Source organism: Mauremys mutica, chromosome 1 (genome assembly GCF_020497125.1).
Source record: "Mauremys mutica isolate MM-2020 ecotype Southern chromosome 1, ASM2049712v1, whole genome shotgun sequence".
Classification (NCBI taxonomy): Eukaryota; Metazoa; Chordata; order Testudines; family Geoemydidae; genus Mauremys; species Mauremys mutica.
The window spans coordinates 326,276,013-326,296,370 of record NC_059072.1 but is presented as its reverse complement, the minus strand read 5'-3'; the positions used below and the strand labels follow the sequence as shown (position 1 = coordinate 326,296,370).

The 20,358-nt window shown below is 49.6% G+C and overlaps 1 protein-coding gene across 2 annotated transcripts in view; it reads left to right on the top strand.

The window, feature by feature from the left end:
• ZC3H12C (zinc finger CCCH-type containing 12C) overlaps positions 1 to 3,022 on the top strand; it is a 69,660-nt gene extending 66,638 nt beyond the window's left edge. For both annotated transcript variants that reach the window (XM_045018221.1, XM_045018211.1), the window contains one exon: positions 1,713 to 3,022. In XM_045018221.1, the coding sequence (XP_044874156.1) occupies positions 1,713 to 1,998 (286 nt within the window). In that variant the 3' untranslated portion in view covers positions 1,999 to 3,022. The remainder of the gene's footprint in view (positions 1 to 1,712) is intronic.
• Positions 3,023 to 20,358: the final 17,336 nt, after the last annotated feature.

Here is a 20,358-nt window from a genome sequence, read left to right as displayed (position 1 = left end):
AAACTGAAAAATGTGTAGGTTTATGCTATTATCTTTCACATTTAGAGGGAAAGTACGCGTTTGGCTGAGCTCTGAAATTACTGAACTAGCCAAATGAAAGCTGCTTGGCTGCCTCTGCACTAGCTTTTTCTATTACAACCTGTGTCACTGTGTGGCTATATAGCCTTGGCTAGCCACAAATTGCCATTGTTTGAATCCAGACTAGATTGTGGTGATTCTGAGCAAAGGCGCTGACTTTCCATTTTCCCAGGGGGTGTTCCACCCCTGCTCTGTGGCTCACTCCTCCCCCCACGTGTCATCCTGCCACTAGCTCTTCTCTGCTCCCCGTTCCCTGAGTGCTTCCTGCCAGCCCCCGGGCCCTGCCAAACAGTTCAGCGGTAGCCAGCCCAAACTGTGGCTGGTGGGTGCTTGAGGTCCAGAGCTCCAGGGAGTTGGCATCCATGATTCTGACTGTGGTCACAGTGATATCTATACTGTGGAGCAGGAGGCCTGATCCAGCATCTATTGAAGTTAGGGGAGACTCCCATTAACTTCAGTGGCCCTGAGATTGGACTCTCACTTTTAGAACCCAGTTAAAGGGAAGACAATGGAAGGTCAATACTGATAGGGTGAAAGTGACTAGATGAACACTCCATAAAAAGATACTGGCTTTGTACCTTAAAGACCAAACCTTGCTGATTTAGGAGTTGGCAGACTTATGCTTGAGCTCCCTGTGGGCTCTGCTTCACTGTGGTAGAGCATTTCCCCATCTTCTTGCACTATAAAATTACCTTAGTGAGGTTTGAACAGGTCCTGCCAATGTTTTTAATTACTAATTTGCTATCATAGTCCATAGTTTAAAAAAAAAAATCCAAGAGTGAAATCCTGTCAATGGCAAAACTCCTACTGATGCCAATGGGATCAGGATTTCACCCACCGCATCCTGGAAGGGATCTAAAGTACTTGTTCTTCAGGGCTTAAGGCATATTCTAACCCTTGAAGGTTAGGAAGAAATTGCCTGGGAGCAGGTTATGCCATCACCACTGCAGGGCAGGGCCACCCAGAGGATTCAGGGGGGCTGGGGCAAAGCGGGGGAGCTGTGGCGCTTGTACTCACCCGGCGGCGGTCTGGGTCTTCGGTGGCATGGGACCCTTCAGTCGCTCCACATCTTCGGCAGCGCTGAAGCGCCCGCTGCTGCCGGAGTGCCGGCCGAAGACCTGTACTGGCGCTGGGCTCATGGGGCCCGGGGCAAATTGCCCCACTTCCCCGCCCCCGGGCAGCCCTGCTGCGGGGTTTCCCACACCTTCTGGAGCATCCAGTCCTAAGCTGCTGTCTGTAATAGGATACTGGACTAGATGAGCCAGTCTGGCAATCCCTGTGTTACTGAAGTTAAAACTGAATTATTGGAAGCCAAAGCTGCCATCTTACACATCAGCAGTAACAAAAGGGCACAAAGTCTTAGTTGTTTATTATTACTTTCAAATCAATAGCTGAGGACTCTTTTATAAGTCAAGCTATTGGAATGTATTGTACTGTATCTTCCTTACATCCAAACAGAGGAGTTAATAAATACTGACGACAGACAGCACACTTCAAATAAAACAGCCTAACAGCAGATAATACATTTAACTGCACTTTGCAGTTGCACCCAACAAACCCTATTTGCATAAAAGCTTTCTATTACCATTGTTGCTGTTTTTTTGTTTTTTACTCTCAGTATTTTTTTCAAACAGTAAACAGCTTGTGGGAATGGCTGCTTCCATCTGTGAATCTAGTACACAAGCACTTCGATCAAAGTCTGGCATTTGGGCGGATGCAAAATGGATACAGAGCAGAATGGAAAATTTCTCTGGACAGATTGAAGCGAGGACTGACCAGCTCCTGTGGGGCATGGAAAGAAGAAAAAAACAGAACTGTTGTTCTTCAAGATGTGTTGCTCATGTCCGTTCCATTCGGGGGGGGAGGGGGCGCCCATGTGCACAGTCAGAGATTTCGGCCTTAGCGGTATCCGTAGGGTAGAATATGGTGCCCTCTGGAGTGCCATATCCATGCACTGGCACATTAGGCACCACTGCCCTACCCCCTCTCAGTTCCTTCTTGCCGGCAACTCTGACAGAGGGGCAGAAGGGCGGGTAATGGAATGGACATGAGCAACACATCTCACAGAACAAGAGTTATGAAAGGCAGCTAACCATTTTTAATTCTTCGAGTGCTTGCTCATGTCAGTTCCTTTCTGGGTGACTCATGAGCAGTATCCATGGAGGTGGGCTTGGAGTTTATGGCCTCAGCTTGCAGCACTACTCTACCGATGCCAGCATTGTCCTGGACCTGCTGGGTAAGCACATAATGGGATATGAACATGTGGACAGACGATCAGATAGCAGCCCTCCAGATGTAATGGATAGGCACTGGAAAGCTGCCGAAGAGACTTGTGCCTTGTCAAATGCATGATTAAGGCTGCGAGTCTCTCTCTGACTGCTGCTGTGGCCAGCAGTAGCAGTTTGGTTGTGTGGGAAGGGGCTCAGGGTTAGGGGCAGGGGGCATTCACCTCAGGGCGGGGAGGCTCCCCAGCTCCCACTGGCATGGCCCTGCAGCTCCTAGGCAGAGGGGCCATGGGGCTCTGTGTGCTGCCTGTGCCCACAGGCCCCTCCCCAGCAGATCCCATTGGCTGCAGTTCCCAGCCAATGGTAGCTGCACAGCCGGTGCTTGAGTCCCCTGCCCCACTGGCATCTAGGAGCTTCAGGGACATGCAGAGCCAGGTAGGGAGCCCCTGCCAACTGCCTCCCCATCCCCTGCAGCAGTGGAGGTCCCAGGCCCTACACCATGGCCCGCCCCAATTCCCCGGCACCAGCGCAGTTCCGGGCCACCTCCCCAGCATCTGCGGCCCCCCCCTGCGCAAGTTTTAGTCGGGGGTATATGGGACAGGTCCTGGGGGGAGGAATAGCTCAGTGGTTTGAGCATTGGCCTGCTAAACCCAGGGTTGTGAGCTCAATCCTTGAGGGGGCCACTTAGGAATCTGGGGCAAAAATGAGTACTTGGTCCTGCTAGTGAAAGCAGGGGGCTGGACTCAATGACCTTTCAAGGTCCCTTCCAGTTCTAGAAGATAGGTATATCTCCATTTAACTTAATTTTTTTTTGTTTACTGCCTGTGGCCTGTCCATGACTTTTACTAATCATAGCCTTAGTCATGATCACCAGAGGGGTCACCTTTGCCCACTTGTATCAGCCGCAAATGCAGGCAGTGATCCAGGAAGAACTTCAGGGTGTAGTCCAAAGATGGTATGTTGAGCACCCAATGGTCCAAGGTCAGCCATGACCAGGCAAACAGGAAGGGGCGCAGGTGGTTGAGAAGAGCAGGAGGGTGGATCCTGGGAAGTGACTGAGGAATCATCCTCAGACACACCCTCAAAATGCCTGCTTCTGGAAGGGCCAGGCTGGGCAGATGAATGGGAAGACGAAGGGTATTGCCACTTAACCCCCTTGTCTCTGTCCTTTTTCCTTTAGATGCTTGGTCAGGGAGTCCCCCAGGACCTAGACAGGGGAGGCGGAGGATGAAATGACTTCCTAGCCTGCTGAGGACCATGAAGGCTCAAGGAACAGAGAGTGGCATGGGCACCTTTGAGGCCGTGGAGCCTTGCATCAGAGAGCTCAGAGAAGAGCCCTGCTCCCTCAAATGGGAGGTTTTGACGCATGGCCAGAAAGGGTTAAACATCCTACAAAATAAATAACCCTCATGTGGAGGGATAATGTTTGTGTATTAATATATGTATGATTAGGGTCAACAATGTAATCAACAGTCCCTGTCTATGCTGTATTCTGATAGGATGTTCTTTTGATCTCTGAACTATCATGTAAATGAATTGTAAACATGGGGTACCTCAGTATTCATCTCTCTTTTAAATATACTGTGAATGGTGGAGGAACAAGCAAATTGCCTTATGTTAATTCTCCTTCAAAGTCCTAATTACCTTTTGTTCCCAGAGGAACTCCCAATTTGTCAAAAAGGACATTAAATTGTATAAAAGATCCTTGGGTCCTGATTCTGTCATCTCAGATCTGCTTAAGCTTCATCAGGGGAAGTTTGAGTCACAAGCCTGAGGTTCCAGTTATACTGGTATGCCCTGAATATGAGATTTGGACATTGGACTGTGACCTATGAACTGAATTCTAAAGGAACTCTTTGCAACTACAAAGTTCACCATCTCTGCTAAGAATCTAAACCTCAATGAATTGAACTCATTTCACCATTCTCTCATTTTTTTAATAAATTTTAGTTTAGTTAATAAGAATTGGCTGTAACATGTATTTAAGAAAGATCTGGAATATTCAATAACCTGGGAGGTAATGTGTCCGATCCTTTAGGACTGGTAAACCCTTTTCTTTTATATGATGAAATAAGATTTTCAGGAATCTTCATCATATTTGACTTAGGTACCTGGATGGAGGCCTGAGGCTGCATCACTTTAAGGGAATTGTGGTGTTTGGACTTCTGAGTAACCAGTGAGGTAATAAAGAAGCTGTTTTATGCTGGTTTGGTAAATCTAAGTACTGGAATATCCACCAACTTTATGGGGATTGTCTGCCCCATTCTTTGCTGTTCACCCTAATTGAGTGACTATAGTTGGCCTCCATTGGGACCCCAGTCACAGAGGTCCTGAATAGTGCTCTGCATCTCCTGTGACAACCCGGAGGACTGTAACCAGGAGCTGCGCCTCATCACCACCACAGAGGTGACAACCCTGGCTGCCGAGTCCTTAGCGTCCCAGGCCATCTGGAAGGCACCTTTTGCTACTGCTCTGCCTTCCTCTACTAAAGCAGCAAGCTCCTGGGCTCAGTCCTGTGGGAGAGCCTCCTTAACCTGTGGGACTCCATCAGCAAGTTCAAAACTGTACCTGCCAAACAGGGCCTGGTGGTTAGACACCCAAAGTTGTAGGCTGTCCATTGCATAATTTTTCCTGCTAAACAAGTCCAGTCTCTTGGCATCTTAGTTTTTTGGCGTGCCAATCACCTGTCCCTTCCTGTTCCTCTCATTGACAGTGGACATGACCAAAGGCCCCCGCTGGAGGGTGCATCTACAAATATTCAAATCCTTTTGCTAGGATGTAGTACTACTTTTCTACCTTCTTACAAGTAGGCAGAATGGAAGAGGGCGTTTGCCATAGCAGTCTTGCAATTTTAAGGACCTGTGTGTGGACAGGCAACTCACCAATCTCCAAGTTCAAACTGGTAGCCACTCTTTTAAGGAGGGCCTGGTGCTCCTTGAAGTCGTTGGGGAGACTGACCATTTGGGAGGGGCCTGCGACCTCATAGTCATCTCCAGATGAAGCAAACTGCACCACAATGGGGAGGAGTGGCTTCCCCTTCCCTCTCAGGGGATGGCTCCTTAGGTGTTGGAGCCTGCTGTGCTGGCCCTGCGTCGGATTCGGTACCAGTCCGAAGTGGCCAGAGATGAATGGTGCGGATACAGTACAAGCATAATGGGTACAGATTCCAGTACAGCCATTGAGCGGGTCACTGTCCCTGTTGCTATGCCATCGCTGCAGGAGCCGCACCGGTGTCATGGGTCGAATCAGAGACTGATTTCTCTCCTTCCGTGGTGGTGGAGGAGGAGGTGTCTGAGTCAGAGGACAAATGCATGTTGGGTTTTTTGTAATTTTGTTTTTTCACCCTTTTTGATTCAGGGGTGTGTGTGTGTGTCACACTGTGAAGAAACAATTGCCCAGCTATGCCCTGACAAGGATCTTTTGCAGCTTGTTTTTCACAGGACCTTGAGTCTTCTAGAAATGTCTCCCTCTGAGTCCTCTCCTGTAGCCTCCCACTCCCCTCCAAGTTGGGGGAGAGGGACTCTGCCAGAATTTCCTGGCTCAACCTTGGAGGAAGGGGGACTGAATGGGACCCTGCTTCTCTCCCCAGGGCACTTAGGACCCATTTCAGGACTTGGGGCGGGAGGGCAGGGCCTTATCCTTGGGGTTCTAAATTGCCCCAGAACTTACTCCCTGGGCTGGCTGAATGTAGTCCTTTTCATCCATGCAGTCTCTCTGTGTCCTTCTCTAGGTCTCCTGGTTGAGTTTTTTCTGTGGAGGAGTCATGGCTTCTTGGGGGGCTGGAGGCCCCCACATGTTTGTCTGAGTCAAAGCTCCATGCCCTAGCAGTGCGAGGGTCAGCTGACTGAGAACAGGCATGGGCATAGTTTGTCCTCTGTAGAGCCTGTTCACGCTGCCTCACAGATGGAGCATCTTTTATGCTTAGCCCAATGCTCGCACACCTGTTCTGTCATCCCTAAATGGGGCAAAGGAGCCCATTACGGAGGTGTTGCGGCAGTGACTCTAGGTGCCTTCAGCTATGTGCTGCTAAATACTTGGTCCAGGAGGAGGAGAGAACTACCCCCCCCAAAAAAAGGAGTGGGGGACAAAGGAAAAGTCAGGAGCAAAGAGAATCACCACTGACAATCTGTATTGAGGGACTTTGACTCGTGAGAGCCAGGCTCTCTCTCTCTCCCTCTCTCTGTGTGGGTGTGAGAGAGAGAGCGAGCGAGCGCACTGTCACTTTAAGTCCCCCGCAACTCACATGGAAGTTTCGCTCCTCCTGTCCTGGCCCCCACCAGAGACCGAGCGGCGCAGGCAGGCAGGGTCCAGGGAGGGACTCCGCTCTGGGCGGCGGTGGGCTGGGCTGGGCCACTACTCTGGGCTTCTGTGGCTGGGGCGGTAGAGCTGGAGGCTGGAGCCCTCAGCAGGCCAGCTGAGGGAGGGGAAGGGGGCAGGGAGAACCCCGGCGGCCCAGCACGGGGGAGGGGATGGAGAAGAGAGGATTCCAGCCGCGGTCAGCAAGGGGAATGGTGCCCCAAGGTTTCCGGTGCCCTATATACCCGCGTATGCTGCATATGCCTAGGGACAGCCCTGAGCTCATACCTAGCAGAACTGTGAGGTGCTGGGCTGCAGAAAGCATAGGTTTGATAGGATTTCACATCTTTCGAGACTGGTTGATATTACCGTCTATCATTCCTAGATAGATATTTGTGCATTATCCTCTTGCCCCCACTTGCTCCACCCAGCCACAGTTCCTGTGCACACGGGCAGGAATGTACCTGCATGCAAACACACACTTCCAGCACCCACAGGGAGGAAAGTAAAAGTGAATTAAGCTAAACCTAATTAAGGCCACTTTAATTTTGAACAACAGAATCTACTCAGGGATTTAATGCGGTTTAGCTAGTCCACTTCAAATTCACACCTTTAGTTAATTTGGATTAGTTTTTCTGGATATTCCTGTGTAGACAAGCCCTTGATAGTACCAACTTCCAGACTGAAGAGTATCAGGTATCATATTTAGAAGAATTCTGCAGTTATAGCTGATTACCAACATAGAGTCCCTTGGATTAAGAACACAGGGAAGTTGGGAGTAATGTGGCATACTAGAAATGAAGAGCTAAGGGCTGAAAACATTAATTATTAGGAAGAGATTTGAATGTGAATCTTTTACTCGTCACTTTTGATTAAGGTTTCCACAAGAATTAAAAGGCAACTTGCTCTCTTAGGTCTCAGTTATTCCCCATTTCAAACCCAAACTTACTTCCATCCCACACAAACCTGTATTCTTTGCTATTGAAAACTTTTTGCAGTGATTTGCAAGCAAAACAATTTTGTTAACTGTGCAGACATTATGTAAATAGCTGCAAAGAGGCAGCCATGTGCAATGCACAACAAGAAGTTTTATTGATTCTACAAAACCCAGGAATTATGCTACATATTTCTGAGCATCATCTACTGGCACCTTATCTAGGAACTGTTTACATACATACAGCTACAGAGCACTCCTGTAACACTAGTTCCATGGTTAAGTGAAATAATCATTTTCCCCCATTCTCTGTCTCCCATCCCAATTATTGTGACTAACATCACAGTCCTGCAAATGCCTGTGCACATGCTTAACTTTAAGCATGAGAGTATTCTCACTGAGTTCAGTATGACTAACACGTGTGTTTGCAGGATCTGGGTCTGACATCATATGGAGTATTAGTTCAGTGCTGACTCAGAAGGAACCCATCCATTCAATCACCAGCTTCTGTGTTTTCTTTATAGCCTACATGTTTGACCACTCCCAGTCCTGCATAACTGTGAGATCACAGCAGAAGGCATGCATTAGGCAATCCCCATTCTGGCTTGGTATCATATATTATTATTCATTGGTGTGAATTAAAATTCTCATATGAATTGGCACATTTATATGTAAAAAAGAGTAACAGTAATTATTAATGTTAGAACATATTTATTCAGACACTTGTGCACAGCCCATTTTTTACTGCAGTATGTATACACAGTATGCCCATTTTAACTCCATACTAAAAAGGGATGTAGCAATGATTCCTAACACTGGAAATAGACACAACTTTTATACATAAAATTATCAATTGATAGGGTGCCATTTATATCATCAAGGCTTATTAAAAACTGTGTAGAAAATGAATACACCTTTAAAGGCATGCACAACTATTTTATCTTACCCGGCTGGATGTAGTGTTGGGCTTCATGCAGAAAAGATGTGGTCAGAATCTGAGAGACCCATGAATTGTCGTTGGACAATTCCCTTGCCTATTGTGCAATGCTCCATTTCATGTACCAGCTGAAATAGTTTTGATTCCTGTGCCATAGGGAGAACAGCACGTGAAGTATATCTAAAGGCTAATTCTCTCCTGGCAAAAGACAACGAAGGAAAACTTTAAAAAAAAAATACACCATGTCAGAGAACCCAATCATCAATGTTAAGAATTGTTCTGACAGCAACTGAGTCCTTCTAGAAAGGTCTTACTGGACCAATTAGCACCGGATTTAAAGTACTGAAATTGTCCAGATTTACAGAAGCACAAAGGCAGGCCTTAGGAGACCCCAGGGTCTTCTGCTAGTCCTTAATATGGTCCTATCCTAAGGGCTGCAAAAGATTGTATTTTTGTAACCTCCACAAAAAGACACAGAAAAACAAAGCAGATTTAACAATAATAAAATTAGCACAGAAACACACTAAGCTAAAAGCACGATCATTATAGCTGCATGGCAGAGCCTTATTTGTGAAAGGTCTATACATCATACCCATTAGATATTTTAAAGTAATAACACCTTCCTGAATTATTTCTGGTTGAACTTCATTCTTAAAATGTAAGGCAAATAGGGCAACAGCAGAAAAGAGTGATTTATGAAATTAGCGGAACAAAAATTCCTAACATTCAGGCCTTGTCTACGCTGAGTTTTGAACTCTGTTTGAAAATTAAACTTAACTCCATTTAAACAGCAGTTCTAAACCTGGGGCCTAGTCCTGCTCTGTCATAAACAGATAGTAAGGGTTAAGGTCTCTTTTACCTGTAAAGGGTTAACAAGCTCAGTAACCTGAGGAACACCTGACCAGAGGACCAATCAAGGGACAAGATAATTTCAAATCTCTGTGGAGGGAAGGCTTTGTCTGTGTCCTTTGTTTGGATTGCTGTTCTCTCTTTGGATCTAAGAGAGGCCAGACATATTCTTCAAGTTCTCTAAGGTTTCCTGAAGTATTTTCTTCTATTCAGTATAGTGAGTATTAGAAGGTGGTTTAGTCTTATAATTGATTTCTACATTTGCAATTGTGTATTTGCTGGAGAAATATCTTTATTTCTGTTTGCTGTTATTTTGATTATTCTGAGGAAGGAGGAAGGGGGGAAAAGCCTCTCCAGGCTTCTAAGTTAGACCCTGTATTTTTTCATCTTGGTAATACAGAGATAGTGTACTTTTTTCTTTCTTTAATAAAATCTTTTCTTTTTAGAACTTGATTGATTTCTTCCCTTGTTTGGATTTTCAGGGGAAGGGGAGGGGGAAAAGTGAATCCCTCTGTTTGATTCAAGGAGTTTGAATCAAGGTATCTCTCCCAAGGACAAGGGGATGGGGGAAGAAGATGAGGGGAATGGATTATTTCCCTTTGTGTTAAGATCCAAGGAAGTTGGGATCTGTGTTCCCCAGGGAAAGTTTGGGGGAACAGGGAGTGTACTAGACACTGGAATTTCTAGTTGGTGGCAGCATACCAGATCTAAAATAGGATTTTAGTTTAGAGGAGCCTATGCAGGTCCCCATCTTGTGAACGCTAAAGTTCAAAGTGGGGAATAAACCTATGACATGCTCTATTGCAGGTAATATGTTTTTTGAGGGTCTGAGGGTTAGCTGGCCAGCAAAGACTAAAGTGTTGTAAAATAGTGATTTAAAATCAAGCTGTGTGCTTGTTGTAAAATGCTGTGATCTCTTAATACAGGCCAGGCGAATGATGCTTGAGATTAGTGTGGGAAAGACTGTTAAAATTCTTTTTTCAAAAAAAGTTAGTTGAAAGTGCACTGTGGGCTGGACCATCCATAATAACCAGAGCTGACACACATTGAGTGAAGAAGGGTTCTGCAGAACATTCAATCACAGCCAGTGCTCTTTCAGACTGCAAATGTCGTTTCTTTTTAGGCTAGCATATTTAAGTGCTATATACAGAAAAAGCTGTGGTGGTTCGAGTGCTTGCTAATGTCCATTCCATATTAGGTGTGTGTGCTCCCACATGCATCGGTGCCGGAAGTATTTCCCTCAGCAGTATCCATAGGGGACTGGCTCTGGCGCCCTCTGGAGTGGCACCCGCATGGCGCGGTATAAGGGACGCCACTGGCTCCTCCCACCCTCAGTTCCTTCTTGCCGCCAGTGACAGTGCTGGAACGTCTGCTGCTATGGCTAGCGTTGATTCCTTCTCTGTTCTTACGAACTTTGAAAACCTGTAATATAGTTGTATATAGTTAGTAGTTTCTTAGTGACCCTTCATAATAGTTCTCAAACTCTTTGTTAGTCCTGAACAGGACTCAGCCGGGGGACTGGGCATGCCCCGGCCCCCAGGCTTTAAGCCTGCGACTGTTGTAAACGGCCTATGCTTGTCAGCGATCCACATACCAGCTGCCTAAGGTGCTTAGGTGAAGGGCACATAAGTGACAAGTGCCGTATCTGCAAGTCCTTTAAACCTAGGATGAAGAAGGAGTGTGATATCCGTCTAAGAGTGCTCCTAATGGAGTCGGAACTAACTTTGGCACCAGAGCAGTAGTCCAACTCCACACCAAGCACTGTGGCCTCTGTGCGCAATGCTTTCTTAGCACTGTCCACAACCCAGCACCCGTCTCCCTCCGTGGCTCCGGTCAAGAAGCCGAAAAAGACTGAGTGGAAGATCTCCTACCACTCGTACAGGAAAGGAGAGGGCTGGGGATGAGCCACAACCCGTGTCAGGGAGCTCAACATCCCCCTCGGAAAGTCTGGCCCCAGCTCAAGTTGAGCTTTGCAGCCCATCCCATACTTCGCTTGTGACTCTGGATAGCGGTCCAGGCCCCGGCCAGCTTCAGGTGCCATTGATGCCTGAAGCCCTTCAAGCAGCTCAGGAGATCCTGATGCTCTCGGTGCCTCCCACACCAGCTCCAGCGGTACCCCGATCTCAGGGAAAATCCGCAGTGGGATCTATGCATGTGTCCCCGTCTCAACGGCACCATTCCCCATCGAGAGGGACCTCCCACCATCGCTCACCTGCCCGGAGCCCTCACACCTCGGGGACTGGAGAGGTAGGCTCAGCGGAGCCCTCTTTGGTCTCCATACCAGGAGCACTGATGGAGTGACTCAAGGCGTACCTCGCCAGTAGATTGGCGTAGACCCTCTGAGGCACGCGCCACCTGACAAGAACTCCAGGACCAGCCCTGACTGTCTCCAACGGCCCAGTACCAATTGAGGATCAGGGATTGCAGATCGCTGGACCATCATCGCCTGTTTCCTAGCAGTAGGTTGCCCTACTCAGGAAGATCCTCCCAGCAACTGGCCTGTATTAGCTCCAGCTCCAGTTTGATGTCCTGGTACCATTTAAGTGGTGTGAGGCATGGATCACTGGGTGTCTGATGCAGATCTGCCCAACGCCATCGGTCCCCAAGATCCCGACAAAGACGCCAGTCTTGCTCGGACAGGTTGGCTTCGGGACACAGTGACCAGCACCCATCGGACAAGTGCCACCACTCTGCCTGATCCTGGTCGCCCGGTATTGACTACTCCATTTATACCTCTGGCATGGAGCAAGGTTCCCTGACTGTGGGACAAGCCCCAGTTCCCATGGTGCAGCCTACATCATCAGCACTGAAACTTGTCCCATGGTCCCAGGCACAGTAGCCAGCACCATGGTACCCATGGAACCCTTGGGAGTTCGCTCAACCTTCACAGGCTGCCCAGTCGGTACTGGGAGCCTTGGAGAGGCCAGTGGCCTCAGTATCCCATCTCCCTCCAGTGCTCGAGGAGGACCCAGGGGAAAAGTTCAAACTGCAGCAGCCACAGGGCCAGGGGAGCCAGCCTCAGCAGGACCAGGACCACTTGAGCCACCTGCCAAATGGTTATTTTGAGGGTGCACCCGAGGGCAACCTACCAGACTATCCCCCGGATCCATCTGTCCTAGTGTTCTTCAACCACCTTTCCCTTTTCCTCTCTGCTTGGATTGCTATAACCTCAGACCGATGGGTCCTCAGCACAGGGGAGAAGGGTTATATCCTCCAATTCCTTTCTAACCCCCCCCCCATCCACCTTCCCCATTCCTCTTCAGGGACCCCTTTCATGAGAGTCTCCTCACACAGGAGGTAAAGAGGTTACTACAGCTGGGTGCGATGGAAGAAGTTCCTCTTGAATTCCAGAAAAAGGGGTTCTATTTCTGGTACTTTTTAATCCCAAAGGCCAAGGGCAGTCTATGGCCCATCCTGGACCTGCGAGACCTCAAGTACCTAAAGAAGTTAAAGTTCCGCACGGCGTCCCTGGCTTCTATCATCCTCTCCTTGGATCCAGGAGGCTGGTATGCTGCCCTCGACTTGAAGGATGCATACTTCCACATAGCAATCTTTCAAGGACACAGACGCTTCCTCCAGTTTAGGGTGGGGCCCCACCACTAGCACTTTGCGGTCATCCCGTTCAGTCTGGCGACAGCACCCAGTGTTTTTACCAAGTGCACGTCGTGGTAGTGGCTTACCTCAGGCACTGTGGTATCCAGATCTACCCGTACCTCGACGACTGGCTTGTCATGGGCAGCTCCAGGTCTCAAGTCCAAAGGCATATTGCAGTGCTTCAAGCCACATGCCGCTCTCTGGGCTTACTGGTAAACAACAAAAAGTTGACGTTAGAGGATAGAGTTCGTAGGAGTGGTCCTGGACTCAACCTGTGCCAGGACGTTCCTGCCGCTGGAAAGGTTCCACACACTGACGAACCTCATTGCAGAAGTCTTCACGTTCCCTTTGACTGCAGCGAGGGTCTGTCTGCACCTGCTGGGTCAGAGCACTTACGTGGTCTGCCATGCCAGGCTCTGGATGTGGCCCCTGCAACAATGGCTGGGGACAGTCTATTCCCAGTCCTGAGACCCCCTGGAAAAGACTGTTACCATTCCCCAGGTGATGCTCACCTCGCTGCGATGGTGGATCGACTGCAGGACAGTCTTGGAGGGGGTTCTGTTCAACAACCCCCCTCACTCCATTGAGTTGGTGTTGGACGCCTCGGACCTTGGCTGAGGTGCACATCTCGGTGACCTCCAGACTCAGGGGATGTGGTCCCCGGAGGAGGCAAAGTTGCACATAAATGTCAAAGAGCTCTGAGTCTGGCTGGTGTCTGGAGTCTTCCTGCCCCACCTGGGCAAGGTGGTACGAGTCCTAATGGACAATACAGCCTCGGTGTTCTACATCAACAGGCAAGGGGGAGTGTGCTCGTCGGCTCCCTGTCAGGAGGTGCTCCATCTATGGGACTTCTGCATCAGTCATGAAATCCACCTGGAAGCTGGTCACCTTCCTAGTGTCAAGAATATGCTTGCGGACCAGCTCAGCGTGGACTTCTCCTCTCACCACAAGTGGTCGCTCCATCCAGAGGTAGCCTACATGATCTTCCAAAGGTGGGGAACTCCCCAAGTGCATCTGTTCACTACCAGACAGAACAGGAAATGCCACCAGTTTTGGTCTCTGCATGGTCTGAGCAAGGGCTCCCTCTCCGATGCCTTCTTCCTAGGGTGGTCAGGGAGCCTGATGTATGCATTCCATCCGATTCCACTCATCAGCAGAGGCCTGGCAAAGATCAAGATTGACAAAGCACAGGTTGTTGTGATCGCCCTGGCCGTGGTCTCATCAGCACTGGTTTGGCATGCTCATGAACTTGTCAGTGTCCCCTCCCTGGCCCCTGCCAACCAACCAGACCTGCTTTCACAGGACCACAATTGGCTTTTACACCCCAACCTTGGGTCCTCTCACCTCATGGTGTGGATGCTGTGTGGCTGAACCCAGAGAAATAGACCTGTTTGGCAGGAGTCCAGGATGTCCTCCTGGGGAGTAGGAAGCCCTCAACTAGACTGACTTACCTGGCCAAGTGGACAAGATTTTCCTACTGGGCGTCCGGACGTGGCATCTCTCCCTTGTGTTCTTCCATACAGGCTATCCTGGACTACCTGCTCCATTTGAGGAACCAGGGCTTGGCACACTCTTCCATTAGAGGGCATCTTACAGCCGTCTCCGCTTTTCACCTGCTGATCCAAGGATAGTCGGTGTTTTCCCATGACATGATGGTCAGATTCTTGAGAGGGCTCGAGAGACTCTTCCCGCAGATGCAGGCACCTGTCCCACAGTGGGATCTTAACTTGGTCTTCTCTAGACTCACCGGCCCACCCTTTGAACCGCTAGGTTCCTGCTCCCTTTCCCAGCTGTCATGGAAGGTCGTGTTCCTGGTGGTAGTGATGTCGTCGAGATGAGTCTCTGAACTTACAACCTTGATCTCAGAACTGCCGTACATGGTCTTCTGTAAAGACAAGGTTCAGCTGTGGCCTGACCTGGCCTTCCTGTCGAAAGTGGTATCCACCTTCCATCTGAGCCAGGACATCTTCCTCCCAGTGTTCTGTCCCAAACTGCACAAGACCAGCGAAGAGAGACATGTTCACCTGCTGGACGTCTGAAGGGCCTTGGCTTTTTATTTAGAACGTACCAAGCCTTTCCATAAATCAACTCAGCTCTTCATTGCTATGGTGGACAGGATGAAGGACCTCCCAGTGTCCTCGCAGAGGACACTGATTTCCAATTGGATCTCCTTGTGCATAAGGACCTGTTATGACGTTGCGGGGGTCCCACCACTGCCAATTGTCAGAGCCCACTTGACGAGAGCACAGGCATCTTCGGTGGACTTCCTGGTGCACATCCCTAATCCAGGACATCAGTAGAGCTGCAACGTGGTCCTCTGTCCACATGTTCACGGCTCATTATGCCATCACTCAGCAGGCCAGGGACAATGCTGGGTTCGGCAGAGCTGTGTTGCAATCTACACGTCCGTGAACTCCTACCCACCTCCATAGGTACTGCTTTGGAGTCACCTAATATGGAATGGACATGAGCAAGAAGAAAGGACAGTTACCTTTTCCATAACTGGTGTTCTTTGGGATGTGTTGCTCATGTCCATTCCACAACCTGCCCTCCTTCCCCACTGTTGGAGTTTCCGGCAAGAAGGAACTGAGGGTGGGGGGGGGGGAGCCAGTGGGACGCCACTCCAGAAGGCACCAGAGCTGTTCCCCTATGGATACTGCTGAGGGAAAAACTTCTGATTGTATTCCAAATGCAGGTGTGCATGCGCACCATGCGCCAGAGCTGGAAAATTTCTGTAGCAGTGTCCATTGACCCACATAAGCATCGTACATAGCCTCATGTTCCAGGTGAGGTTATGAGAGACTTTGAGGGACGACACCCCCTCAGTCACCCTCTTACTGATGAGCAGTGCAGTCTGCAGCAGAGGGGACAGAGGACAGGTATTGGAATACAAATAGGGACCACACATCTGAAAGAACTGCCAAAGATACATGCATATAAACAGGATAAGTAACCTCCTCTTCTTCTTCAAGTGCTGGTCCCTAGATGTATCCAAACGCGAGTAAGTTCCAAGTAGTGATCAGCACAGAGAGGGGTGCATGGATGCAAGAAGTATCACAGTCTACAGGACCGCTCTTCTACCGCCCCCTGGGCGATGGCGTAATGGGTCCTGAAGGTATGCATGGAATGCCACGTCGCCACCCAGCAGATGATGTGCCAGGATACGACCACCAAGGAGGCAGAGGTGGCTGGCTGCGCCTGCATTGAGTGCACTGTAATCCGGCCAGGTGGCGTGGTGATGGACAACTTGTAGCATGCACAGATGCAGGCAGAGACCCACTTTGAGATACAATGGGAGGAGAGGGCCTGACCTCAGGGTCCGTCTGCAATGGACATGAATAGGCATAGAGAGGCATGAAAGACAGGTTCTGTCAAGGTAAAACACAAGTGCGTGGCAGATGTCGAATGAGTGTGGGGTCCTGTCTGCAGGAGTGGCATGCACCTTAGGATGGAAGACTGGGAGGTGAATTGACTGGTTGAAGTAGAACTCCAAGACTACTTTCAGGAGGAATTTGGCATGAAGGCATGTATAGCGGGGTGGGGAGTTAGCCATCATGGTTGTCAATTCGCTGACTTGCCGAGCGGAAGTGATAGCCACGAGCAAGATGAACTTCGTGGAGGGGTGGGAGAGAAAGCATGTGGTTGGAGGCTTGAAGGGGGGGTCTGGTGAGGGTGGAGAGCACAAGATTGAGGTTCTGAGGGGGTTGACCATCGGTGGGAAGCTGTTCAGCAGCCCCTTCGGGAAGTGGGCAGTGGTGGGAGGAGTAAATACCAAGCACCCGTCCGCAGCGGGGAGGAAGGAACTAAGCACTGCCAGGTGGACCAAGACAGAGCCGAGGGTAAGACCTGAAGTCTTAAGCTCCAGGAAGTAGTCCTGGATGGTAGGGATGGAGATGATGTCAAGGGGGGGGTGATGGTGTTGGGCCCAGGAAGTGAAATGTTTCCATTTCTCCACTCAGCGTGTTCTTGTGGAGAACGACGCCCTGCCAACCACACCGTGCAGAAGCTGGAGTCCCCCAGATGACCTGATCTTGACTGGCCAGCAGGGAAAGTTCATATGCCTTATTGGGACTGGGATTGATGAGCATTGTACGTTTAGCGTGTGCATTCTTGTTTTTGGTAACTGTTAATAGATGTTAAGTAGGATATTACTGTGTAAAGCTCTTTCACTGGTAAAAGACCTCACAAATCCGCAGAGTATAACATTACGCCCTGAGCCCATGGAAGGGTAAGGGTGGGTGTCTAAATTAAGAGGGTTATGCCTTGAGCCCTAGGAACTGGGTAAAGGTGGGTGCCCTAGAGTGTGCGAGTAACAGAGAATTTTGTGTGGGTAACACTGTCACACTTACTGGCTGCCAACACAACAGTGAGCTTGGGGCAGGGTGGGTATATAGATATTAAAACTCCTTAGCGGGGACATAGTATTTTCTTTCCTCCAGCTTGGAGATGGGGGGCAAGGAGGAGGGCGTGTGCCACAGGGCCCTGATTAGTTTCACCACTCCCTGGTGGAGGCTGCTGCACTTAATACATGAAATAGGGAGTCTGAGGGCTTCGCCAGTTACTCAGCTTCCAGCCCCAGGTGTGATGCCACTCTCTTCAAAAGCTCCTGGTGGGCCCTTGCATCGTACTGGGGGACCACGTGAGAAAGTCCCCGCTATCACCTCATTGGGCACAGACGAGGAGAAGGCAGGTACAGGTGGGTCTTCCAACTCCACTGCTTCTGCCAGGGGAGCCTTAGCTGAGGCTGGCTGTCCCTGGGGAACTTGCTCCGACTCCACGTCTGAATCAGAGGGCGGGAGGGAGACAGTCGCTGACCATCTTTCAGATGTCCCTGAGACTGACCTATGTCTCTGCGACAGGTAGGGAAACTCCCAGGGGTTCCATAGTTGCCAAGGGGCCAACCACTGGCCCTGTGGCCATGCAGCCATCGTGGCCCAGAGGGGAATGCCAATATCCCCGGTGGGTGGCCTTTGCTTGTGAGCAGGCCTTTCTCCTTGCTGCTAAAGCCTGAGGAGGGAGATACTTGTCTGGGGGACCTGGATGGTACTGAGGCAGCCTGTCTACCCTGTTCCCGTTGGCTGTCTCCCTGGACCTCCGTTGGGGACCTGTACTGGGCTAATGGCTCTTGGTGCCACGACCCTGGTGACCAGCGACAGCGTTCTGTGGATGAGTGATGGTACCCCGGTGACTGACGCCCCCACACACTGAGAACAGTGCCTCTCCGTAGACCAGGAGTGGGAATGGAAGCGAGAGGATTGATGTCTCAGAGATTGTCGACGTGCCACGTTGTTCCATACCAGCGATCTGGACACCAGTGACAGGGCTCCAGGGACCAGCATCTCGACCCTCTGGAGCAGTGCTGAGGGCTGGGAGACTGACTCGGACGCTCCCGGCACCGGGGCTCTGGGGACCAGTGACGCGCTTCTGCAGATCTGCACCAGACCGCTGGCGATTGACACTGGGACCCCGAGGAACACAGCTTAGAGTCCTGGGATGAACACCAGGAGCTCTGGCAGGTAAGCCAACCCACATCTAGGGGCTAGTGGTGATGTTCAGGCGAGTGATATTGGGGCACCCCCTGCAGCGGGGAGCGATGCCGCACTGATGGAGACCTCTGGAAGGGTCCCAGGGCAGGTTTACCCCTCAAACGGGGCACCTCAGTGGCCAGCATGGGTAGCACTGGAAGGGACAATATGTCCGTAGCATCCTGAAAGGCCTTTTTTAATGGATGGCATCATCAGATGCCGAGTGACTCTGCTGTTCCCCAGGGTGGCAGGTGGGTCTTGAGTGAGCTTGACCACTCAGTGGGAGTCAGGGCCCAAACCCTGTCCAGAGGGAAAGAACTGCCCCACGCAGGCGTTTGCTCTCCTTTGGCTCTCTCCCTCCCTGTAGAGGATGTAGGAGGATGCCCTCTACCAGTTTGTTTGGTTTTTTTAGCTGGTACCGGGAATGGGGATCAGCGCCAGTCGGAGAGTGGTGCCAATGGCACACTCCACACGGAATCTGCAGTGCCTGGAACAGAGTCAGATCATGTTGGCTCCAAGGCTGCTGCGAGGGCAGACTCCACAAGGAACGCTCAAAGACAAATGTCCCGCTCCTTTTTGGTCCACAGCCTGAAGCTCTTGCAAATAGGACACTTGTCACTTATGTGGGTTTCCCCTAAACACTTCAGGCAGCTTTTATGGGGATCGCTGACTCTGACAGGTTTTTTGCAGCAGTCACAAGGCTTGAAGCCCCGTGACCAGGGCATGCCCCACCCCTAGGCTAAGTCCTGTACAGGACTAATTAACTACTTCTAACTTAACACTGAGGGAGCTTATTAACTATACAACTTTTAATAACTATATATAATGAATTTGCTTCTACACACAGTTGAGATAGGAAAGCTTGCCAAAGCAAGGAGACGTACGAGCACCGTCACTGGTGGTAATCAGGAACTGAAGGAGGAGCTGGCGGCACCCCTTATACTGGTGCATACGTGCGCCAGAGGGCGCCAAAGCTAGTCCCCTACGGATACCACTGAGGGAAAAACTTCCAGCATGTGGGGATTGCACACACCTACAATGGAATGGACACAAGCAAGCATTTGAAGAAGAGCAACCACTTAGCCAGGTCAGTATATAACTCACATTTTACCCAATAATCATGCTGATGCCAATCCTTTAGTAACTTAAAAACTAAAGGTTCAGTAATAAAAGAAAAGAGAAAGTTATAAATGGTTAATAGATCATATATATACACAAGTGATTGCAAATTCCTTATATCACATTTGAAGCAGTGATGGAATAAACTGCTAGCTTGCAAAAACTTCTCTGGAATTATCCAAACAGGGTGGGGGTCAAAAGTCCTTGTTTAGAGCTTCCTTGTTAGAAATCCAGTCCAGAGAAATGAAGCAGGAAATGAAGACAAAATGGAGATGTCTTGCGTGCTTTTTTATACCCTCTTCCATGTGCATTGAATTCTACTGTCTCAAACAAAGCTCACAGCCCTGGTGCTTGGAAAACTACTGGCCCAAGATGGCGTCCAGGGTCACATGACCACATCACATGTCCTTACATAGTTTACTGAACCACAGGGGGTTGCCATTGGCCCCTTGGAGTCTAAGGCATCTGCAGGAAGAGCTATCTGGGCAGACTGAGTTTCTTCTATGGCCCATTGTGAGAGCTAAATGTCCTTGGTGGGCCATCGATACACAGCTGTCTGTTCGTAATGTAAATACCAACTGGTGGGTGTTAACCAGGAATACAGCATATGTGTAGGATGCCAGCACATAGCCAATATTTATAACTTCAAATACAAAGATGATAGATGCATATAAACAGGATAATCACACCTAGCAAATCAGAACTTCTCCATTCTCTTCCTGTGCCACTATAGTATAACCCGTGCCTCACCATCAAGGCCAACTCCATGCTTAAAATAGTTTGGATAGAAAAAGGATTAAC